Source organism: Falco punctatus (assembly GCF_963210335.1).
Source record: "Falco punctatus genome assembly, chromosome: 3".
Lineage (NCBI taxonomy): Eukaryota > Metazoa > Chordata > Aves > Falconiformes > Falconidae > Falco > Falco punctatus.
In genome coordinates, this window is record NC_137582.1 from 118,263,692 (window position 1) to 118,289,063 (window position 25,372).

Here is a 25,372-nt window from a genome sequence, read left to right on the forward strand (position 1 = left end):
TGAGTTACCAGATACCAGAAGCATAACATTAAAATACGCTGCTTCTCCAGCCACTTTGGGTGTTTTGGGGGATGTAAAAGGCTGTTGGCTGCAAGGTGCTTTAAGGACAGATTTCAGATTCCTTTTGGGTTGGGGTTAAACTTGATCCAATGGGTTTCTGTAATGCATCATGTTTAACGTTCGTTCCCCAGCTTTGGAATTGCTTGCATACGTCCTAGTCCTCTCCAGTGCCAACAGCTTATGGTCCTGTCTTAGGGTTGCCATCCTGTGGATTCTTTGGATCTGCTTGTGCTTTACCTTGCAAACGTGTGTTGACATACCTTTAAACGATGAATTATTTAGCAGTTGAGCTGCAACTGGGTTTTTGAATAATGCTAAGCAATTTTAAGGAAGTGCTTGCTAATGGCATGCACGTACTCGCTACCTAATTTACTTAAACTGTAGCATGCAGAATGTATTGTACTGAATGAGCACCTGTATGGGTTCAGCACACCTCCTCCTGCTGCTCTTAAGATTGTATCACCTTTCTTAAAAGGAGTCCTACTATATAACAGAAATCTTCTTTTAGAGTTTCAAGGGGGCTGTTTTTGTGAGAGGTGTAAGAGAAAATTGTGCCTTGTGCAGCTGGGTCTGAACTCCTGGAAAACAAGTCGGACTCCTCGGTTTCAAATGTTAGATTGGCATTTGAGCCCTGGCCCTTGGTTCCCATTACAGTGGCCTAAGCTGCAGAACCAGAAGTGCTTGCATGCCTCTAAGGTATGTGCATTTTGCAGAGACATCTCCCTCCGCCATATCTGCTTGATCTATGGGATTGAATTTCCCCTTCCCTCTCAGGATTTCAGCTAAGGAAATACTCTAGTAGCTTTCTTTTCATTTGCATGGTTTTAAAATCATCCTTACTGCGTAGCTTACCTGTTAACTACATTTACACTTCTAAAGACTAATTTAGCTGGCACCCTCTTGGATGGTCATTTTAAATAATGTTTCTGAAATTTGGTTAAGGAATCTCAAAACACCTCTTCTGCTGGGCCAAAGTTTTGGTTCTTCCGTACCTCCCTGGCTGTTTATCTGGGGGAGTGCCCCTCTCACTACCAGGAAGGGAGACATCTTATCTTCATAAGGACTAGTAGGTTCAAACCTGCTTGGACAAGTCCTGGTATACCTTTCTTACCAAAAAATGACCACCTGGGGAGCAGAGGAAACAGAGATAAGGGTGCCGCTGCCTGACCCACCACTGAGCCTGGTACCTCTGAATCGCTTCCCCACGTGCACACAATTGCTTTGCTTATTTCACCCTCTGCTTGTTTGGTGACAGTTTGTGTACCAAATCTGTAACAACGGGGTACTAAATTTTGTTCAGAACACTGCCAAAAACTGAGAAAAGGCAGACATATGCTCTGAATTTATGCTGATGTAGTGAATCAGTGTTTATTCTTCTCATCAGCCCTAGTTACTTAAGAGTCTCATAGCTTCTCTGCAAATTGGAAAAATAAACAGAAGCCTGATGTCAATCCATTGGTTGTTATGGGAATGTTGAAGGATAATGTGCATTTTCAGGTTTTTTTAGTCAGTTGAGTGCATGCTTGTCAGATGTCTTTACATCTTAGTCCCCAAGAAGGCTGCTTTAAAGCCTTGTGGGAGGAAGGCTGCATAGTCACACGTGCACCCTCATTATCTGCAGCAGCGTTTAATGTTTTAGCCTTGCCTACAGTTGCCTGGCTTTGTGCTTCACCCTCCAAGCCCTCCCGTCAGCAGCTCTCTCCCCTGTGTTCTTGCAGTGCTGTTTCCCAGGCACTGCAGCCATACACCATACGTGCATTACCAGCTTTCTCAGCGCAGAGGAAAAAGCTGGCGTACCCAGTTGGCGCTCGTGGCAGCATGTGCGGAACGTGTCAGTGCCATCAGTACTCCCGCCCAGTGTGCTGCTGCATCCTGAGAACGGGAATGCTCGCAGGGTGCTATGTTCTTGCGTGTGACTAAGGCCGAGGCGTGGGTTTTCTTCTGGGAGATGTAGTGAGGATTAAAAACTCGGCAACGTAAATCATTTGGAGCTGGGCTAGAAGTCCTAGAAGCTGTCGTACGCCACAACCACCGCGGTGTGTGTTCGGCAGGCTGGAAGGGAAAGAAAGAAGGCCGCGGTTACGCTTTCTACTTGAAAATCTGCCTCTCTGAGGCGATGGGGGAGGAACCCAGCCCCGGGCTCCCAGGTATGGCTGCTGAGGCCCCCGCGGGGCCGGCCCGGCGTGCTGCTGCGGGGCTGGGGCACGGCCAGAGCCCGCCCTCCGCACACAGCTCCGCGGCACCGGCCGTGACCAAGGGACTCGCCCCGCGCCTCAGCCCCGGCCCCGGGGTTGTCCCGGCCCTGAGGTGGCTCCAGCCGCTCCCGCCGCCTTTCCCGCCCGCGCTCCGTCGCCCAGCAACCGCGCACCCGCGGCTACTTCCGGCCCCGCCTCCTTCCCGCGCGTCCCCGGCGCCCGGAAGCACCGCCCCCGGAAAGAGCGCGCGGCCCGGCGTGCGGAGGCGGGACTTCCGGCGGTTTAGGGAAGGGGGGGTGGCGCGCGCGCGCGCGCGGCGGGGCAGAGTGGCAGCGCTAGCCGGGGCTGCGGGCGGCCACGCAACTTCCGCCCGGGGGGCTCCGCTCGCCGCGCGCCGCCGCCGCCGCCTGAGGGGACGGGAGCTCCGGGCGGCCGAGGCGCCGCGCCGGGGCCTGCGGGGAGCGGGGCGGGCCGCCGCCCAGCCGCAGCCGAGGGGAGCCCCGAGCCGGCCACCGGGCCCGGCTCCGCGGCGGAGCCCGCAGCCCCCAGCGGCTGCGCCCAGCTCCATGAATGGAAATCGGCAGCGCAGGTGGGTGCGCGGCGGGGCGGGCTGGCGTGGCTCGGCTGCGGACCGGGCCGCAGGGGGGGGGCGGGGGACACCGGGCCGGGGGGGTGAGGCGGCCGGCCCTGCCCCGCGCTGCCGCCCGCCGACGCCTGGCCGAGCGGGGGCTCCCCACCGCCCCGGGCCGTGCGCCGCAGGGCAGCGCCGGGCCGGGCCGCAGCCGTGGGGCCGCGGGGGGTGGCGGGCGGGGAGCTCAGCCCCGCCGGCGAGGGGGGAGCCGCGGGATCTCTTCTGTTAGCGCTTCTGTAAAGGGGGGGCGCCCAGCACCGCGTCCCGCTCTGCCGCCCGGTGCCCGACGTAGCCGAGGAGGAATTTTTTTGGTTGCATTTCATAACTGGTGTTTCCCCGGCAGCGGCTGCAGGCCGGCTTGCATAATGCTGTAACGGCGGTGCTGCCTCCGAGGCACCGCCTGGCGAACGTGGCTGCACCCACCGGGCTCCCTGCGGCACCTTCTGCCAGGCCAGCGCGGGGGGGTTCCCCCTTGTGCCGCTGGACGCTGGAATTTAAGGCTCATCCCCCCGCCTTGGGGAGACCTGCGCCGCTACAGCCTCCCCCCGGAGCCTTACGGTTTTGCTTTCGGTCGTTTGATCCTTTTCTGTGCGAAGCACATGCTTAGTTGTGATGAACTTTGTGTTTAAAATGTTGTTGGGGAGTTGGAGAAATAAGTTCAGCTTCAAGGCTCGTGGAGAAGTGGTAGGAGAGTTCAGATTTGGGCAGCGCTTCATCAGCAGTTCGTGATGGAGCTGGATGTCAAAGAGAACGTCAAAAGCCACTTGGATTTCCATTTCTGTTGTTTCCAGAGGTGCCACAGCTAGTGGAAATCTGAGTGGGAGGCTGAAGGGTCAATGCAAAACATGCATTTTCATCTCTTCATGCATAGATACCTTTGTAACTTCTGTGGAGATTCAAGAGAATGATGGATTCGGCTGGAAAAACTTGCCACCTAAGCTATTGTCCTTGCTTAATGAGGTGTGTGATGGAGTTGGAAGTATTTTAGCGATCTGGTGGAATTCAGATGGTCGTAAACTGGATGTGTAAAATAAACTTTGCTTGCAACCTGGTACAAGTCTAGTTGTCTTATGATAAGAAATAGATTTGCGAGAGTAGCCTGTAAGCCTTTTGGTTTTTCTTTGGTGCGAGTTTACCTGTTGTGAGGCTACAATATGTTAGATTTGAGCAGAGCATGCTCTCAGACAGTGCCCCTGATGGGCTCAGCCCACTCAGCACAGTGTTCAGCGTGGCGGATGTTTCTTTCTGTCTGCTGTGTATTGAGGATAGCATGAAGCGCGTTGTTAACATCCCGTGTTTCAGGGAACCTTCTGGCCATCAGACATCAGTATTGGTACAGGAGGACACAAACCATCCTCGACTGAGCAAAGAAGGGTTAAAGTTCTGTCATAAAAGGGAGAAGGACATCAAGGTGTGCTTCCTTTTGTGTGTGTGAGGGGAAAATATGGATGAGATAGACTAAGAGAGAGGGGGGAACAAAGATAGTTGTGAGTATAGCTGGAGTAAAGAATGGAAGCACGTGCCAGCACATCTCAGTGAAGCAGTGCTGTAGGTATGTTCCCATTTGTGTGATAGGGTCAGCCTAGGGAATCTAGAAAGTATGCCTTTTCTAGCTCATCTAATTTGAACAGAGTTTAAAGTAGGATGTAGTTTAAAGGACGTGAAGCTGGCTATTCAGTGTCCAGGCTATGGGGAAATGAAGTAAACTGAGGAATAGAAAGAAAATGCTCACTGTGTAAAGGTGAAGCAAAATAAAAGCAGCTCTTGGGAACAGATGGAATTCAGTGTCATGCATCATGCTTCCCACCTGGAGAGTGGTAAGTAAACTTCCAAAAGGCAGGTGTATTAAACCAGTGCTACCGTGGAACCAGGGATCCTCTGTGGTATGATTGAGTCAAATCAGAGTGCTATGTATGTCTTCATTTGCATTTCATAAATTGTTCCTTCAAAGTTCAAAGCTTTTTGTTTTTAAAAAAAGTGTGAAATTGTTGTGGGTTTTTTCGCTCTAGTGTGGTATATTTTTAATGAAGCACTATGGACATCTTTAATCTTCTGTTTGCTTTTCTACACAAACTTTGGGCAGTTTAAATGCTGAGAATTCACTTTTTTTCTTTCTGTGTTAAGAGAAGTAATTTGGGAGGACCATTAAAAGCTACAGTTTTGTGGGTGGGTAGAGGAGGGAAGAGGAATGAATCATAGGTACCTTCAAAAGTTATTCTACTCCAGAGTGCGTGTAATGTGAGGTACAATGGAAGTTTTTTTATGGAGTTGCAGTGGAAGGTGTTTGACTCATAATATGAGCTTTACAAATTGTTTCATCCTGGTAGCTTTACTTCCTTAGTGTTGGGATATTCCTTGAGCTAATTTCCTGTAGGAATTAAAAGAAGTGACAGGAATATACAGCTTATCTGCCTTTCGACACATCTGGTATGTGTTTAAACAATACTCTAATTGAACCACAGTTTCCTACTGTATCTAACTCCAGCCGACTGCTACAGCAAAGAGCTGAAGCCAGCCTGCAATTGATGTTTTGCAATTTTACTGGATAATGTGAAAATTCAGCTGATGGTCCTCAGACTTGTGTTGAATTTAGAGCAAGAAGTAGCAGCAAGCAGGGTGACTTGCCAAGTAGTCAGAGATATCTTGATAACTCAAGGAATTTTTCTCTCTCATTAGGCTAGACTCTGTAACCAGACTGTCATGCAAAGCATTTACCTCTTAATTAAAGTTTATAGTTGGATACCAATCAGTTTTGTTCATGTTCTTCAGTCACAGTATTTAATTTTTTTGTGCTCTAATGCATTGTTCTGAAAACAGTGAGATCTGTTGTGAATTTATTGCTACTTTTTATTTTGCTTACATGCAAAACTTGTTAGGATGTAACGTAAATCTTAGTATTACGTTTAAAGTAACTGTTAAAATTGTCTTTTATCCTGCAAGGAACTTTCTGGTCATGTGGTTCTAAATTCAGTAATATGACTGTGTGTCTCAGATCTTGGTGTTCTGCTCTTAGATGTTTTCCAGGCAGTAAATTGGAAAAAAGGGAGCTGCTTGTGTCTTGAATTTGAAACCTAAAGAGCAGGTAGATGGGCAGTGTGTTTCATGCTCCATTGCAGCAGTTCAAAGTTAGTGAGTATGGAGAAGGAATTAACCTAATTTTCAAAATAGTAACTGTGAAAGCAGGGTAATAAAGATGTGTGTTAAAAATCATGTACTTTCTTGGAAAGTGTTTTTTTTTTTTTTTAGTGTAAGTGCAAGTACATGCTGGTAAAGGTTTCTTTTGGTGGCAAAACATGGTATATCTACACACAGCACTAAGTCAGTTTACCTTCCTAATTTTGGTCTGTGGAAATACCTTCGAGGGAAATGTCTTGCTGCGTGGGGGCTGTCAAGTTCTCTTCTCCTGGAGTTGTTATAGGTATTAACCTTACAACGTGCATATAAGCTGCTTTTTGGGGAGTGAAGTTCTTTATGATTAGGTATTGGGTTTAATGGTTTAGAGGCGTTTATTATCTTGTAAATGCTTCCAGAACACTTCACTGTCTTTTTTTGTAACTTTGTTAGGATAGAACAAGTTAGCGCACTAGTATTTACTTGCACAGTTGGCTATCGCTGAGTGTGGCATCAAAATGTTGGCTTTTGATGAGTTTTAACATGAGCTATTATCTGAAACCTTGGGGTGTGTGGGGGGGGGAAGCCTAAATTGTGAGCAGGAATGTTAAGAAAACGTGGATTGCATTACTCATAAATAATGTAATGCCACCCAGCGAGGCTGCAGCTACAGAAATAAGACAATCCATGATTTCTAGCATAAGAGCAGAGCTCAGTTATTGGAACCAACGTGTAATTATAATCTTCCCTATCTTTATTTTTTATATACGTAGAATTAACTTAATTTTTGATAGTGATAGGATTTTCTTTGAGTTCCACAGGCTGGGCCTCTGAGTCCAGGCAGAGGCCAGGGGCCCTCTGAAAGGGAATCTTCCCCCCATGGAAAGCACCATGGAGAGCTTTCTCCCAGGTGCAGACTCCAGCCTGAGGATAGGATCTGTTAGCCAAATCTGCCTTGTGTTACTGAGCCACGGTTTAAGTAATATTTTACCTGCTAAGTCCTCTATCATCTGTTTAAGGCTGTTCAGTCACCCATTTAATTAGAGATTTAGAACCATTTTCTAAACAAAACTATTAAGTAATCGTCTGTGATTTATTTTTTTTTTTGTTCTATAATGCTGAAGCAACAGTAGGAAAAAGGATATTTTTTTGCTGGAAGCATGGTACTATGTAAGGAAAGGATTGTGTAAGGAAATCTGTATTTTCAATTAGCATCTTGCTACAAATCAGTATTTTGCTTCATGCTGTAAAACACTTCTGCATGCCAAAAGCTTCAATGTTCTTTAAATGGTTTGCTGAAAGTATTTCAAGGTTTCTGTGCTTCTGCTCTTTCTGTTCAGGCATTATTCCGATTAGGGCTTCGTTTTGTTGCTAGGTAGATTCAAGCCTGTGTTTTGGATGCACGCCAGATGTGTTCTATACTGCTGGCTGTATTGCCATAGAAATTGCAGTCATTTTTTGTTGTGCTTAATCTTTATTATAACATCTATAATTCCATGGAAGAAAAGTTTCTGATTCAGAGCTCATTTAAACCGTTAGAGCGACTAACATATTGGTTTGGAATATGATCTGACTGAAATGGGAATTTTTGAATTGTGGATCTGAATAGTGACAACTGCAAATCTTCACTGCTTTCAAGTTCTGTTGGAGTAAATGGTTCTGTTGGCAGAGGTGCCATGGAATCACACTTGAAATTAATTTCCTTGTCCACGTATTTTTAATGATACTCCAAACATTAGCTCTTTGAACAAGCAGTATGGTTATGAGCTTTTTCTTCAGAGTGTATTTCATAAACAATACACTTACTCTATGTTAGCGATTTTTCAAAAACATTTGGAAATACTATTTTCTCCATTAAGCCCTCTAAAAGTGGCAGTTCTCTTTTCCATCTCTTTCTGGATTTTGTTGAGATACTAGAGTACATATGAACAAAGCTCTTCAAAATATCTTCCGTCTCATCAGCAATCTACATCATTATGGGACGGAGGTTATTGGGCACGTTACCCAGCACAGCGCGGCAGGCACAGGTCGCACAGTGATGTCCTGTATGTGCCCGTGGGAAACACCAGTGTAAATCCCCTGGGAAATGCAATGGGGATTCAAGATACTTCCTTCTAGACTGTTAGGGAGCCAGCCATGGTCTTTGTGTGCTGCTGTACAAAAATGTGGTAGATAGAACTTTCTGGGTGTAGTATTTGGCTGTTTTGCAGACAAGATTATAAGAGCTTTTGCTCCTACTTGTTTATTGAGCATTCACTCGTGAGAAAAACCTTCCAACGTTGCTGAAGGATGTTCATAAATGACTTCAGCAAATGCAACGAATGGTAATCTATAAATTGATATACCTTTGGGTCCTGAAGAGATTATTTTTTCCTACCTAGTGTTATTACTGATTTAAATACTTAATTAAATAGTTTCTCTGCTGGTTTTTCCTGTAGGTTTTCTAATGAGTACGTTGGAAGGTTCAAGTTATTTAGTGATGGATCTTGTATCTTCTTGAAACATACTCTCATGCTGCATAAAAGCCGTCCAACAACCTGTCTGAAGTGCCAGCTTTAGTTCTGTTTGTGTATTTGTTGTTCTGCGCCGTGGACCAGATGCCTGTCAGCGCTGGAGACTTTCCTTAACTAGTTTTATGACTTGGGTACTCTTCTGGCATGCTAAACAGACTTGGTTTGTTGGGGGGGGGGGGGGGGTTCTTGGATTTTTAAGAACTTTTTTTAAGGCATGTGTACATATCAGATGCTCTGATGGCAGAGTAATAATAAATTCTTAAAACCAAAAAAGTTTCTCCTTTAAAACTTGAGGGCAACTGTTCAGTGCAGAGCTGCTCTCCTGGGACACTGGGAGCTGGCACGTCCCCCCCTGCTGCGGTAGTGCTTCGGCAAAGGTTTTCTTTGAAACTTTAACACTTTGGTTTTGCAATGGTTAAATAACACAGAGGAATCAGCCTGCTGCCAACTATAGGCACTTTGTGCTGTTCAGAAGAATACTACTTTGAGTACTTTGGGTTTGTATGTTTATTTCCATTAGCTTGACACAGGACTTAGGCATGAGGTTGGGTGAGTCACTGATACGATACGGGAGCAGTAGCTGTCCTCAGAGAGCGTCGCTTGTTATTTATGTTTTATTGGGGTTTGAGTCACAGGTTTGAAGTCGGTGACACAGACTTTAACAACGTGCAATCTGGCTGTTTAGTGTATTTTGAAAGCAGGATACTCCGAGTGGGTGCTAGTGTATTTGGACAGTGGTAGCAGGATTGAGTTACGACATACTCATGTTTTCAGGTTAACTTGTCCAAGAGAGCATGTGTATCGCACAAAATGGTAACAAAATCAGCTGCATTTTTAAATATCATTCCTGAATAGTGTGTAGACCTGCACTTCTCATTCATTTATTGGTCGCTTAATTCCCATTTGCCAAAATCTGTGTTCTAACTGCTGCCAGAGCAAGCTGTTTCCTGCGGAGCCGTGTGTGGTACGGCTGAACGAGTGAGGCTAAAGAAAGCCTTTGTCTTAACAACTGGTATTTTCTTGTTTTGTTCAGCACTTTTCCAAGGAGCAGAGGTTGGAGGCCTGCTTGCATACTTGGCTTTGAGCAGAGCATTTATTTTACGCCCCAGGATTTTGAAGTGCACCCTGCCTCGTATTAGTAACCAAACATAATTTCTCAGTTTCAAGTTTTTGCCCCTGTGCGGTTCATCTCTAGGATTCCGCTAATCTAAGCGAAGGGGTAAACAACAGGATAGCATTCCTGCGAAGGGGTTTATTTCTTCTCCAGCAGCTGATTGCTTAGTTAAAAAGTTCAACTTGGTGGAGTTTTCTAGAGGAGATGGAGGCAAAGGTTTCAGCCATGCCGTATGTCCCTGTTCATGGACTTCAACTTCTTCATGTAAGGTTCATGAAGGTTGGCTTCACACTGACTGTTGCTTCTGTGCTGGCAGATTTTAGCAACCGTTTTCACATTTTACGTGATTTTTAACAAATGGGGTGGGGGGAGACAGGGCAGCCCAGACTATAGCAATCTTTTTAATGTTATCTTTATTTCAGCAGGGTTTTTTAGCATTTCCTACAGATATGAACTAAATACAAGCTATGGCATGTATGTCTTTGTAATATTAAAATAAGCTGTTGAGTCATTTGTGTCACTCAGATGTTTAGTAGTAATTTTTTGCATATGCTTATATTTGAAAATATATCTGGAGTAAATTGTAGAGTTGCTTTTACTCGTGTGACAGTATTAAAATGAAGAAAAAGTTGAAGAGAACAGATGCTTGGAACAAGTTTTGCATGAGCTGAGTCTGTGAGGGTGTTTTAAATGATGGTTCTTGGTTTATGTGTTTGTTTCATGGCTCTAAGCCAAGCCCACTCAGAATTTTTTGGTAGGTTTCTGTGTAGAGCCAGACAAATGTTACAGTGAAACTTAGCTTTGATGTTCACCTGTTCTTACTCGGTACAGGGTTTCCTTCAAGGTAATGTGATTTTTTCCAGGAATGGTAGAGATTAATCAAAAGGCAAATAAGACGTTTTTACCAGCACTTGACATTTTAACTCTTCTATGAAAATGAGTGGGCTGGAATTGCTATCTGCGTCACTGAGTAGGAGTGTGGGGGGGGACTTTTAACTTAATCAAATGCTCTGTAAATCATGACATTTGTACGATGAGTAATTTTTAAAAACTTGGTCTACAAAGCATTTTGGGTTTGTTTTTGTTTCTTGACGGGGAAGAGATGTTTAGTGGAAATGCCAGTAGAAATTCTTGAAAGTGGACTGTGTTTACTACTGTGTTTGGTTTTGTAAGGCATGAATAACCCAGATCTTGAGCTGAGGATTCTCATCTAAGTGATGCAAAATAAATAGAGAAGTGAAAATGTAACGTAGACGGAAAACAGCTGACTTTCAGAATACCCATCTCTTATTGTGGATTTTGATGGTTTCTTTGAGCAGCTATGCATATTCCTCTCTAATGTATAAGTAAATAAGAGTTTTACAATCTTGTGTCCTAACTTGAGTTTTTCCTCTTCTGGCCACTTGGCTTTACCGGTGCGGTTACACAGGAGGTAGTAGTTTTACTCTTCATCCATTTTCAGCCAGCAAAATTAAAGAGTAATCTGTCTTCTAGTAATGGCAATGAAATTAAGAGTTTGTCGCAAACAACATGCGTCAATCCAGAACTGCTTCGGTATTTTTGGTTTTGCAGCAACTTTGTTATTACTGGGGTGTTCAGAAAAGACTTGTGAAGCTTGTGCTTTAACAGCAGACAGACTTTGCACGATAGTGAATTCTTACAAGGAAGAGCACCCGTGCCGATCGCAGAAGCTGAAACTCATCTGTGAGAGAACAGTTCGGATGTGGGTGGAGGCTCAAGGAGGGAAAATGGGCAAGTGTTAGTTGGGAATTTAACAGGTTAGCGCGCTGTTTGATGTGTGCTGTTCGGTACAGCTAGCTTTCCCTTCCTCCAGCCTGCTGGCTCTGCTGCCTGCCTGCTCGTCCTCTAGTTGATTCAGGGAATAGCCTGAGTCTGAAAAAAAGGGGGTGCATTAGTAAGTCTCAATTGGAGGCAAGTACATGTACCTGCAAATGCAAGGAGCCTTATGTATTTTTAAACTGCTGAAATAGAAGCAAGTAGTGCCTTTGCAACACAGCTTGTCTGTTGTGCTTATCTTCTAATCTGTGACATTTTTTTCTTTCACAGGACCCGTCGGGGCACAGCCCCTACTCATGGTGCCCAGACGTCCTGGCTATGGCACCATGGGCAAACCCATTAAACTGCTGGCCAACTGCTTCCAAGTTGAAATCCCAAAGATTGATGTCTACCTCTATGAGGTGGATATCAAACCAGATAAGTGTCCTCGGAGGGTGAACAGGTAAGAAGGTGAAAGTTGTGTTGTAAATTATACTGATACTGAAATTTTTAAGGAAGTGGGACCTACTGAAGTAAATCTAGTCTCTATGTATCTTAAAAATCTGAGTTTTATGCTATGGATACCTGTGTGCAAATTCTCACAAACATCTGAGAGATGGATGCAGAGCCTTTTCCAGGTTCTCTTCAGTTTGGTTGTGACCAGATGCTGTGAAGTGGGGCAACCGTTGGTGGTCACAGTAGTTTGTGAGCTGTTTGGCATCAACCCCCATTCTTCAGGGCAACATAAATATGGTATAGCTATAGGCAGTTACTGGTTTTGGTTGCGGTGTGGAATCATGTGAGGTAGCAGGAATCTGCTCCCATGGGTGCTCTTACCCTGAGTTGATATTGAGGTACACTTCAGCATTGATTAATCTGAAGGTTCCCCAGTTTAATTCACTGGGGTACTGTGGTCAGAAGCTACTGACTAAAAGCCATTGCTGTAGGTGTAGGAGGAGACGGCCTTCAGCTGGGAAGCTTCCATTAGGGGTAGTGGTATGAAAGCACTGCACACAAACTGTTTTCCCCCTTGTTAATAGACATTTCATGCAATCAGCTTAGTATCTTTGAAATGGTTAGACTTCTCTTGAGCTCCACCTGTGTCCTTTCTCTATTGCTATATAGCACATTGTATCCCATCTTATTTTCATGTCTGCTATGTATTAGGGTCAGTTAAATCCCTTGCTAGACTACTTTTGCTAAATTTCTGGTTAAATGCAGGGAATATGTTCATGTTCTGTATCTCTGTTCATTTAGTGATCCAGCAAACGGTACATATTGAGAGCTGTCCTCTTCAGCCTTAACAGATTGCTAGTACAGCTTTTTAGATATGTATTTTGTCCGAAACCTCATACATTTTGGGAGCCAGAGGAGCCTCCAAAGAAAGAGCGGTTAACTGAAAACGTGATAGTAAAGCTGTAATTTTTGCTTTTTAAAGATTACAACATTTTGTATTTCCTGTATTTCTTCTCTGCGTTGAATAATTTTTTTGAGAGGAGTTACGTGTTAGTTTCTTGTGAAATTGTTTCATCAGTTAAAGTTCAGGGTAGCTGAAAAGCAATTATTTCCTCTTTCATCTGCAATTCTGTTTTTTTACATTTTAACAATAACATATTGCTAAGGCCTGATTCTGACTGATTTTTTTCCCTCCCTGCTAGTTGCATACTGCTGTTACAAAGGCTTTATAAATACCCCTGTTAAGTATTAATTAAAAGGAAATTAATAAATTGCTAAAATTGGGATATAACAGTTCTGTGTGAATATTTAATATAATCTTACTGTTATGAAAGGTTAATTTACTACCATATTGTTAAATGAGGAATGCTTGTGAAGCTGTGCTCATAGGCACATAAGGAGAAATAAGCTGCTCTAAACTGACTTGGTTTGTATGTCTGATTCTTTTCTAGTGTGATCTTGTAATGAAGATAAATGTAATTTCACTTCAAATGTGTTGACTAAAACCACTTTTTTGTTGCTGTTGTTGTATGGCAATGCTTGGTTAAAATAGACTAAGGGAGACAAAGCTGTAAGAACTCTGGTTTGTCCAGCAGTGACAGTCTGTGATTCTGTGTTGTGAGTTGTTTCCACAACGGTGGGAAAAACTACAGATGTTTGGAAATAGTGCATTTGAAATAAGCTGTTTTAAAAATAGCAACTAAATTTTGGCTAAAATTTACAAGAAAAAAAAAATAATCCCTTTTGTGGTCCTGTTGGTAGGGTAATTTCCAGCTTCCTTTGAAAACCAAAATTGGTGTGTCTCACAGCTTGTTTTAGTTGGTTATGCTCTAGATAAATGCTGTATCTTTGCAGTTTTCAGTTCACGTGGAGAGAGGCAAAAACATTTGGTTTGAGTTTATAAAGTTAACTTTGTGTGACATGGTCAATATTTTTGTTTACCTAAGTAATGATTTCCTGAAGAGCATGTTTGCAGCTGATACAACTTTTCATACACTTTGCAGGTCTCATATTATCTAACTGTTGCTTTTGACTTTTGTTAGTTTGTGTGAGTGTTGGTTGTTTCCCAGAAGTGCTTTTTATAGACTGGAGTTAATTTGAAGTGCTTTTGGAGGTTACTCATTCATAAATGTAGTTGTTGTAGTATAGGTGTAGTTCAGATGCATATGTAACTTCGTCCAGAAGCTCATCAGCTTTCTACTCTACCAGTAAAAACATTGTCTGGCTTTTCTTTATCGTGTTACCAACTGCTAGAAGCAGTTGTCTGGGTTTTGTCAAGGTAAGCTGAGAAGACCAGTTGAACGCAGGCAGCAAACCTAAACAAGTTGCTTTAGTAGTCAAATATTTTCAAATGAAAGACCAAAGTTTGTATTGATATTTGACAGCAAATTTGAAAAAATGTAAATTATGAATTCTAATATAAGCTGTAGTTTAAAATCTGAAAGCTGAGGGTAAGTCTAGCATGCTTACTATTTTTTTCAAAGTAGGAAACTGAAATTGGTTATTTAAAATTACTAACTACCAACTTTCATGTGTGTAAAAATGTGGCAGATGTTAGTTAAAAACTGCAAGAGCTTGTATAAATGAGCCCAATTAAAAGAAAATGACCTAGTATCTGCTGACTAAATTACTTTAGATAGTGTGCTCTGGATTATGCAGAGAAGAATGGCTTTCATAAGTCTAAATCAAAATTAGTATACTGAAATACCTGCTTTGAAGAATTTCCCTTAGAAATATATTTTTTCCCTCTCGCATGCTCTAAGTTATTTCTAAGTTGCCAGTGGATTTACATAGACTCAGCTCTGCTGAAATAGTTTCTGACTAACATCCTGTCTGCATGCTTTTATTTGGAATAAATAGGGGGTTTAGTTCCTGAATAGTTGCTGCTTTTTTAAAATTCACCTGCACCTTTGTTAGCTGGAGGGAGGCTTTAAAACCTAGAGTGTCTTCTGTTTCCTTTTCACTTTCCTTTATCACGATGTCCTTTACCCGTGTTTCCGCTGTGTTGTGAACTGGAAAGCAGAAGGTAAATGGTGCTTTGCTTTGAAGCAGAGCTACAGCTGAGAGCTCTAGTGTGGAAGTTCGGCGTTACACAGCCTCTTGCTTTCTCCCTCTTGCTCCTACTCTTCATCACTAACTTTTATCCCTCTGCCTTTGTCACAGGTTATGTGACAAGAAGCTGGCACTTACGGAAACAGGTTTTGTGCGCTGATCCCTGTGCGTAGTGTTGTGAGGGAGCAGCGCATCAGTGCAGAATGGGGCAGTCAGATAAAGTGGACTTGTGCAGGAGCGCAGTTGAGTACTAAGTAGATATTTTGAAGTTGCTTGAGTATATTAGTGTGCTTTTAGCCAGTGAGAGAACTTGGATTCTGAGAGTTTAGTGACACAGAGAACTGTGAAATGGAGAATTTCTTTTCCCTTTCCCCTAGTCCCAGCTGAGAAGTGAAAGTACTGCTGCTAATTTTACTTGAAGAGGTAGACATTATTTATTGTCTTCCAGCAAAAATGGCTTTAGGTTAATATTGCCTGGTTAGAAAACAGTATACTAGTAAGCTTTTGCTTTGAGAGGATGCTAGCTTGCATATGCTTAAGAAGAGTGTTTCGTTCCTGTAGAGTAAGGGAATTAATGATGTATCAAGTAAGGTACGGTTGTTGTGCCTCTGAAACACAAATAATCCCCAAAGAATTTAAATGCGAGGTATTGCAAAAGCTTCTTTGGATCTGATCTATCTACTACTTGTATCAAGAAGCCTTATTTATATAAGATGAAAATTTCATGGTGTTTTTTTAAAGTGTAATTTCAGCGCTTGTATGAGGTTACTATTTTCTTTGTTGCCATCAAGTTATAACAAAGGAGAATGTGTGCAAATTTCATCAGGCTGTTGGGAAAAACCCAGATTATTAAGGACTTAGAGAAGACTTTTTTTGTTAGGGTATATACTCTTCTATATACAGTGTAGGCAAAATTCAAAACTCTTGTTAATTGAAGAGCAGATGAACGTTACTTGGTACTGGCATAGCTTTCAGTTGGGCATTTGTACTCATTTTTCATAATACTAGCTTGTGGGTGTCTTCCAAGGTAAGTGTGTACTTGTTTTCTATGGAAAAGGTTATCCAAAGGTCTTGGTCATCTCTAGGGCTTTCTGAAATCATTATAGTAACAATATTTTCCAGTATTCAAGCATTTGTGTTGGTAGTGATTTTATTCTTCAGTATTTATCTATTATTTTAGTTGAATTATGTGGAGCACCTTTTTGGAATATCACTTGGGTGTTCTATAGTTCAGTAATATGTTTGTTGAAACTATTTCAGCAAAACACAGGGGGTATGGGAGCCAGTTCCAGTCTGATACTTCTTTGAAAACATCTTCAATGTAAATATCAACTTTTCTAGGGAGGTGGTGGACTCAATGGTGCAGCATTTTAAAGTGACAATATTTGGGGACCGTAGACCGGTTTATGATGGGAAAAGAAGCCTCTATACAGCCAATCCGCTTCCTGTGGCCACTACTGGGGTAAGATAACTGGGAAAAAATAAAAAAATTATAGTTGCAATGGCTTCATAGGGAAGAAAAAGAAACAAGCCCTACTTCTGATACTACTGAGTTGAGAAAAAGCATCCATATTGAAGTAGGGTCCCTCCAATGTATTTTCACAAGTTCCAGTGTATGTAAATGTGCATGTAATAGTTGCATTTGGAACCTCCCCTAGAATTTGGTAGCCTGTTTCTACAGCAGAATCTATTAAATACTCAATTCTACATATGGTAATACATCATCTTACAGTGAAGTACTATTAAAATATCAAACCAGAGTTTCTCTGGTTTGAAGAGTTTTCTGGTTCAAGATGGCAAAAAGTTACGTGATCCTCTTCTGCTTGGTGAGGACCCAGTTCTCTTTATTTTGTGCATTTGATAATGTACTTTTAGCAAATGTGTTGTGAGGCTCTGGCCCAGCTATGGGAAGGAGTGGGAATTCAAGGCTACCAGACTTGAGATTAAACAGCTGCTGTTTTGTTTTTTGTTTTGTTTTTTTCTCTCCTTCCTCCACCCAGGTGGATTTGGATGTGACATTGCCGGGAGAAGGTGGAAAAGATCGTCCCTTCAAAGTGTCAATAAAGTTTGTTTCTCGGGTGAGCTGGCACTTGCTGCATGAAGTTTTGACGGGAAGAACCTTGCCTGAGCCGCTGGAACTAGACAAACCTATCAGCACTAACCCTGTTCACGCTGTCGATGTGGTGCTACGACACCTACCCTCCATGAAGTAGGTTCACTGTCTTCCTGCAGTCTGTCTTTACCTGAAGTATCCCCACTGGGAGACCTTCATCCCTGTTTCTTCACAGGTGAAAAGAAAAAAATGATCATTCCCCTTAGGCAGCACAGCTGGTTAGCTGAACTGGGGAGACTGAAGCTAATTACGTACAAGTGTGTATTTCTGTAGCCATTTAAACTTCAGAGCAGGTGATGGATTTCTTTGAAAAGATCAAGAAACAGCAGACATGTATAATAGGCCTTAATTGAAATACTGAGAGATTGTAGTATGCTGTAGCACTGCTTTCATGGTTTCGGCTTAAGTTGAGCCAAGTCTCATGCACTTGGCAGCAGTGACAGTCTAAAAGCACGGGCCTTTTTCACTCATTGATGGGTGCTAGATACCTGTCCTAATAAAGTCTATTCTTTATCTCAGAACCCTGAAGCAGAAGAAACCAAATTATTTTTTCTTTATTTGGTCAATGAAAGTTGCTTTTAAAGTTTGAGTGCTGGCTTTAGACAGTAGAATGGTTTTGCACTACAGTTTTTCATTGGGTGTAACGGACTTAAAACCACAAGCTTTATTTTTTTTATGGAAGTCCGTGTTCCTCAGCTACCCTGGATCCTAAGGAAGCATGAAAGATGTTAACTACTGTACTAATGCCTGTCCATTACAAATGTGAGGAGGTGTGGATGTTCATGAGCAGTTGTTTTCTGCCTGAGAAATGTGAATTCCTCTAGTTCTTTGTTTCCACCATAGTTATTACTTCTCTCAGTGTACGTTGTGTTCAAACGTTCCCTAGTAAAACATGCAAAATGATATTTGAAGGTCAGTCCAGTATATACAATGCTGTTGTACCAAATCTGCTGTGATGGAGATTATACTTGCTTGATGTGGAAGATCAGAAAGGGTTCTTGATTTGTTGTAGAAACTGAAAGTGGTTGCTAAAATGTGAAATTTGTGTAAATGTTTTGTCTAAATTTGAAAACACTGCAATGGGGACAGAAGCATTCAGAGTGTACTGTTTAAACTTGGTTCTAGGCACAGATTCCAGGTGCACAACATTCCAAAAAATAATAACGCTCTGTTACTGTCTTTATTATAGAATTTTTTGTGTGGAAAGCAATAGCATAAATATGTGGTCATCTTTTCCACTAGGTATACCCCTGTGGGCCGCTCCTTTTTCTCAGCTCCAGAAGGGTATGATCACCCCTTGGGTGGGGGTAGGGAGGTCTGGTTTGGATTCCATCAGTCTGTTCGGCCTGCCATGTGGAAGATGATGCTCAATATCGATGGTAAGTTGGGATTCAGGGTTAACAATAAAGATAATACCAAACATTCCTCTAAGAATAAAAGTGACCTTGCCATTCGGTCATTTTGTTTGAGTTTGTGGTACCATGTTTCTGTGTGGTGATAACTTTTGGTGTCATCTGTACAGAGGGATTTAGTAACCAGAAGCAGTCTTTTGCACTGATTTCTTAATTCATATTGTAAATAATAAAGAGTCAAAGTAGCTTGAGGGTATTTTGCTGGCATTTATATCAGAATAAGACTACTTTCTTTTGGGTTTTTGTGTTTGTGTTGACTTTGTGTTGCATGCAAGGGGTTTTCAGCTGAAAAATACTTGTGTCTCATTTCTCAGTTTGAAGATTTAGTAGTTGTCTCTTGTAATATCCTTATGAAAAACAACATTAACTGTGAAGTCAACCTACTGCAAAAGTTGTGATGATAATAGGAGAGTGTGATTGTAATAACGAAGTGTATGTATGCATACATTGGCTTCCTGTTCAGCCAGTTCAGACCAGACCTATATGGCAAAGGTTACCTAGAAGTCCTAGGTTTTTCTGGATTTGTCATCATGTCAGTGTTTGGGCAGAAATTTACCTGCCATATTAAAAAAAAAATCCTATATAGGAAGGAAAATCCTAGCATAGCTTGTTACATCCATAGTGATAGAGGCAAATTGCTTAAGGTGTGTCTCCATGCAGCTGTCCACAGCGGATGTTATTCAGTACTTCCAAGAAAACTCTGTAAAAATATGTCACAAACACTTTTGTGAATAGGGCTAATTGAGATGGGCTTTCTTATGCAAAATCAGATCTGCTTTGTACCACTTTTTATTAAGTCCCAGATGAATGCAACTGAGATCAGCTGGTGCATGTGTTGGACTCCCTGGTTCTATAAGCACTCTGTTTTAGTTGTTAAACCCCTATTGAAAAATTGTCAGTGTTTGAGATGCAGGTGCTGCCTGAAGTTTTCTCTTAGTTCACATTCTGTTCTCACTGTTTGAAATGCTTTATAAAACCAAGGTGGTAAATAGTCTTGTCTTTTTTTGCACTAGGTTAAGCACTCTTAAGTCAGGTTGTGATTAGCATCTGTCTTGGAAATAATAAAATGTTGCAGACGATACTAAGCTTTCATGCTGAAAATTTGCAAGTCCATGTGTTCTTGTCTACCTAAATAGTGAATGATACTTATGTGACTTCAGACGAGTTTGTTCTTGTAAAATTGCCTTTCAGGCAGCAGTTATGGTGTAGCTGTTGTTTGAAAATGTAAATATCTTACCTGTCTGAGAGATAACCAGTACTAGTATCTATATGCTAGGTGCTGAGATAATACTCTTGTGCTACCTGAACTGTAGTTAATTTACATCAGTTTATGACTTACTGCACCATTGCTTTCTATGAAACAAGTTTTTCTAATCAGCATTAGAAAGCGTGCTAGTAACTCTGGCAGTAGAAATTTTTCAGTCCTTCCTGTGAATGTGAATCTTACTTTGTAAGCTGTGGTTTATGGAGCAATCGCTTTGTCATGGTTTGAGGCTGTGAAGATTATGTTCCAATCTTATTGCTTGATTTTTTGGTTTAGTTGTTGAACTTGTACCAGGTTCTCTGCAAAAATCTGTGGTTTTCTGTCGCTTGTGTTGCTGTGGGAGATAAACTGCATGCTGCCAGTCACTGGGGGTGTCAGCTATTTGTGTTCATTCAGTAATCGACATCCGGAGGCGTTGGCCGGACTGCATCATGTGAAGTTGGCAGCTTGCTGAAGTGACACATGTCTGAAGAATGTTTCGTTGTATTAGCACAGAGATGTGGTGGTTTTGGTACACAAGATCCGGAAAACTAATAAAATGCTCATCAATTATTACTTTTCTATTGCCATTTAAAGTTTTAAATGTATGGAGTAGTTTGCTTGCGTCTGAGCTATATCTACGGCACTTCACCTTTGTTACTAAAAGATATTGTTTCGGTTGCTTATAACTTCATCAAGCAGATTGTTTATGGCCATCCTTCTGTGGAGTGAGCCAACTGTCCTGGTTAATAAGAGTATATTGTCACTTAATGTAATTGTGTCATTAGTATGCTGGGAGGGTACGAGATTTTGGTAGATCAAGGGTTGTACTCGCCACTACACCAACAGAATTTGCGTAGAGTCAAAATAGCGCTCATGTTTCTACCAAATATCATTTCAGTAATTGAGCAGATCCCATGACTGACAAAACCATATTGCATATTGAATAATCCTAGGTTTTCATGTTAAAACGTCTGCAGTAGAGATTGATTAATACTGTCTCTGTAGCTCCATACAGAGTCTAAAGAGGATGTCTCCCTGGAACGTTACAGCTCTCTAGAAATAAACATTATCTGGGGAAACCCCCTTTCAAAACACCGAAATGCAAAGTAGTTGCAGGGTGCCTGTGCTGAGGGCTGATGTGTCACTGGGCCCTACGCTGGCTTTTGTATACTTAGTTATTGCAAGGCTTGCTAATCTGTTTTTTTAAAAAGTGTGCTGCACAGCATTTGCTTGAGGGTTACATGAAATTGTAAAATACATTCATTTATATACTGCTCCACAACATTTTTTATTGGGTTTTTTTACACTTAATGTTTTGCTCTTTTTAGTTTCTGCCACTGCCTTCTACAAAGCACAACCTGTAATTCAGTTTATGTGTGAAGTTCTTGACATTCATAATATTGATGAACAACCAAGACCTCTGACTGATTCTCATCGGGTAAAATTCACCAAAGAGATAAAGGGTGAGTAGAAATGTATCTGTTCTGTCCCAGGTAATGCAACCAAGCGAATTCTAAGGGACTGGTTTTTAACTGGAGTCCTCCTTGTTAGCATGCATCAGCAGGGCCCTGGAATTGCCAAGAGAATTGCAGTATGCCCTGTTTGTAGTTCTAGTCCTGAATGAAACAATGCAGCTCTACAGAAATGAAAGATAAAAAATGAAGTGTGTTCCCAGTGGCTTAAAGAGGGAAAGAGAAAGTATGTTGTTTATTGCCTGGACAGAGGTAAGATGCCTCGCTGGATGACTAACCTTTTGTAAGCAAGGGTCACTGAGGCCATCGTGGTGTCGTGCTGTAGGTCTCCCGCTGTTTTAACACTGAGGCAAAGTGAAAATTGATTTCAAAGCTAACATCATTGATTCTTTGAAAGTATGCTGTTGCAGTGACTTGTAATAACTGAGTGCCTTATGGAAAAACAAATACCACTTGCTAACTTGCAGCTGAAGGCCAAATTCCATTCCAAAGGAATTGCATAAGCTGCTGGTTTGAGTAGTTTCACTCCATATATGCTACATTGCTTTGTGTTTTCCCATATTCTTTCTTTCCAGTCTTAATTTGCAGAGAGAGAAGCCTTGAAAGAGCTCAGCTTTGCTCTTAAATGCTTGCATTAATTGATGCAAGATTAGACGTTCTTGAAATACAGGATAGCAAAAATAAATTTGAACTGTAGTCGTGGACAGATGTGTTCATAGAATAGTCATTAGGGGAAAAAAGCTTAAAGGAGTTATTTTGTAGTAGTCCTAACATGCCTTCTTTTCACATCTATCTATCAGTCTTCATTCTGGAAGACGGGTAACTGGAGAGTGGAAAGCTGTCTCTGCTTGATCTTGGATGCCTCAGACACTTTGTTACCATAGTCAGAAGATACTGAAAGGTTACCTTGGCTGTCAGTATTTGGGTTTACTACTGTAGTATCTGGGAACTCCAGCCAAGATATGATCACGTATAGTGAAACAAACCCTGCACTGAAGAATTGGCAGTCTGTGAGCAGCTCTGTGGGAGGGTAGTGCCTTCTGTAGTGTTGTTGCAGATTAATGACAAAGCGGTGAATGGGTTCCAGATATTTCTGTATTCACAACCCTTTTCTGCCTGGCCACAGTGATTCATAGTTATTTCTTTGTGTTTTCTCTTAATGGTCTATTTGGGCACTGGTAGTTTATTTTTTGATTATACCATCCTCTAAGTAATACTGATGTTAAGGTTGCAATTAGTGTTGTTGGGAATCAATGAAGTACAGTTGACACTTCTTTGGGATGTCTGTCCCTATTAAACTAAACACAGTATCTGCTGCCTGGTGCTTAGGGACCTGATCGGGTGTGGGGGATTCAGTCTGTGGTCTACCATCCACAGGATTCAACAGGACAAGTCATCCAACTCCTTTCTCAAAAGCCTTTGCTAGTAGGCTGTGGGTTGAATCTTTTTGGGTACCAAGGCTCTGTTTTCAACTGCCTTCTGTGGGGGTGGGGAAAGACAGAACAGCATGTCGATGCTACGCAGCACTTGTGTGATAAGCTCAGTACTTCCAGCAGATGTTGAGTTTGCTCTGTACATACAGTACTGCCAGTGCCTGCGCAGTTAAGAGCCACTGAAAGCCTCTTGAAGCTGCCATTGTTGCTATCGTTGTTGTGGATAGAGAGTCAGGTCTGGTGAGCCTCTGGTGTACAGGCTGGGTGCTTTTAGACAAGATCTTCAGCTGCTCGAAATCTAATGTTAAACTGGGTCAGGGAAATTAAAATTACAGGCTGAATGCGGGCACAAAGCTGGGGGGGGGAAATGAACAATGAGGTAGAGATCTGGGTTTACCCTTTTAAATTATATTGGAACTGCTGGTTTTCAGAGGTATACAGCATTGAGAATGAGAAAAAAAATATGGTGAAAACAGCCATCTGTGTCTGAGGTTAGTCACATGCCTGTTAAATGAAACTGCTACAAGAAATTAAGATCACATTGAACATTAAATATTACACATTATTACACATGAGGGTAATAACCTGATTAGTCAGAAATCAAGTTATAATGAAAGAAAATCTTCGGAGGAGAATAATTTCTTACGTGGTGCTGTTTGACACTGACGATCAAAGCTGTTCGATTCGAACATGTTCTGTTATAGGAAACCTTGTGTCTCCTGTGCAAATCTTTGTGTAGTTATGACATTGCGGGGTTTTGGTACTTTTATGCAGGTCTAAAGGTAGAAGTCACTCACTGTGGAACGATGAGAAGGAAATACCGTGTTTGTAATGTAACAAGAAGACCTGCAAGTCATCAAACGTAAGATGCTTTTTGTCCGAGCATAAACTGTGTGATAACTTAACACTGAATGTGTAACAGGACCTAATATTTTATTAATTTGGGGGGGGGGTATAGTTGCCAACGAAGATTTCTGTACATATTAATAAAATGTATGTCTTTTCAGCTTTCCTTTACAGTTAGAAAATGGCCAGACTGTGGAGAGAACAGTAGCACAGTATTTCAGAGAGAAATACAACCTCCAGCTGAAATACCCTCATCTTCCTTGCCTACAAGTGGGACAAGAACAGAAACACACCTACCTGCCTTTAGAAGTAAGGAACTTAATCTGATAAATCAGCTCGCTATTGGTAGGCTGTATCATTTTGCAAAAGGTTATGCAGTGGACTTTGCAGTACAGCCACGTTTACATATTTACATGTTCATTATCCTTTTATCTCACTATCTAGTGCTTTAAAGTTTAGAGCTCTGAGAAAGAATATCTGGTTACTTAAACACACCGGGGGTGTGTTTTATAGTGATAGCATAGTATTGTGTGTGCACGGTATGTTGGGATGTTTCTCATTACTCCTATGGTGTATTGACGCTTCTGATTTTCCTTTAAGGTATGTAATATTGTAGCTGGCCAGCGGTGTATCAAGAAGCTAACGGACAATCAGACATCAACTATGATAAAGGCCACAGCGAGATCTGCTCCAGATAGGCAGGAGGAAATAAGCAGATTGGTTAGTTCTTTAATTTCACTTGGGTGTGATACTGCTCACTAAATAACACTGGACTAGATTACATTAACACACAAACGTCTTGTGACCAATCTAATCTTTCAATTCTTTCTTTCTAGCCCTTTAACTTGATAGATTTTAATTCAAAAAAATACTTTTTTTAACAGTATTTATTTAAAATAGCTTGCAACAATAGCATGAGTCCAGCAGTATGGGCTCTTGTGTGTTACAATCTTTACAATTAATTCCAAGTAGGTATCAGAACTACTCTGGACTAATAGTTCACTGTTTTACTGTAGTGGACCCTCAGGGTTTTAAAAAAAAAATTTGAGAAATGGACTTGGATTTTAATACCCAAACTCATGAAAGTAAGATTTTGTTCTAGGTACTTTTCTGATTCCTATTGATGTTTGAAAGCCATACTTCTTTTTTATTGTTGTTATTGTTATAGGACATATTTGTAGTGGTACTGAATACTTTGAAAATCATGAGCTAGACTGAAGACTTGGGTCTTGAAAATTTCCCATTGTTTTTTGGTAATAGTTTGAAGATGGTAGCGTTGCTATTTTCAGTGCCTGTTTAAAATGAAGTAGAAACTGGAGCAACTTGCATCGAGAATCATACAAGGAATCTATAACAGGGTAGAAGAAGGAGTCTAGGTGCCCTGAACCTCCGTCTTCTACTTGAGACGTTTTGACTGCTTGCTTTAGTACACACAAAATGTTTTCATCTGATAATTCCAGTATCTTCTTGGCACTGAATCCAGACACTCTAAACATCAGTGTTTTTTCTGACTTGAAGTATTTTTAGTTGAATACTCTTACACAGATAACTCTTATTGAAACAGTCTGGGTTTTGAGCCGACAAGTTAGCCAAAATTTTGTGATTAAAATAAGGCTGTTTGGAAAATCCAGAAGACATGAATGTGCAGTAATAAAATGAACTGATTTGTTTAATCTTGGGTTTGCTTGTCTCTGAAGGACAATACTCACAGGATAGATCAAAAAGCAAATAAAATGTTATTGAATGAGCATACTACAAATAAGCACTTGAGTAACTAAGGGAACAAAAAATATCTAATATATCATGTGGTATTAATTGTTTTCACTGGGGATAGGTTGGTAGTGTTGAGCAGTTAAATCTGAACTTTTTTCAATTACAAGGGGAATTGTTGTAGAACACTTCTGCAACATTCCTGTTAGTCTTCTGTTATATGAATTATAACG

At 41.6% G+C, this 25,372-nt stretch overlaps 1 protein-coding gene across 2 annotated transcripts in view; it reads left to right on the top strand.

Moving 5' to 3' along the window:
* The first annotated feature begins 1,810 nt into the window (after window positions 1-1,810).
* AGO3 (argonaute RISC catalytic component 3) overlaps window positions 1,811-25,372 on the top strand; it is a 41,911-nt gene continuing 18,349 nt past the window's right edge. For both annotated transcript variants that reach the window (XM_080381928.1, XM_080381929.1), the window contains exons 1-9: window positions 1,811-2,844; window positions 11,692-11,863; window positions 16,249-16,369; window positions 16,908-17,116; window positions 18,263-18,399; window positions 21,007-21,141; window positions 23,358-23,445; window positions 23,591-23,738; window positions 24,030-24,149. In XM_080381928.1, the coding sequence (XP_080238054.1) occupies window positions 2,826-2,844; window positions 11,692-11,863; window positions 16,249-16,369; window positions 16,908-17,116; window positions 18,263-18,399; window positions 21,007-21,141; window positions 23,358-23,445; window positions 23,591-23,738; window positions 24,030-24,149 (1,149 nt within the window). In that variant the 5' untranslated portion in view covers window positions 1,811-2,825. The remainder of the gene's footprint in view (window positions 2,845-11,691; window positions 11,864-16,248; window positions 16,370-16,907; window positions 17,117-18,262; window positions 18,400-21,006; window positions 21,142-23,357; window positions 23,446-23,590; window positions 23,739-24,029; window positions 24,150-25,372) is intronic.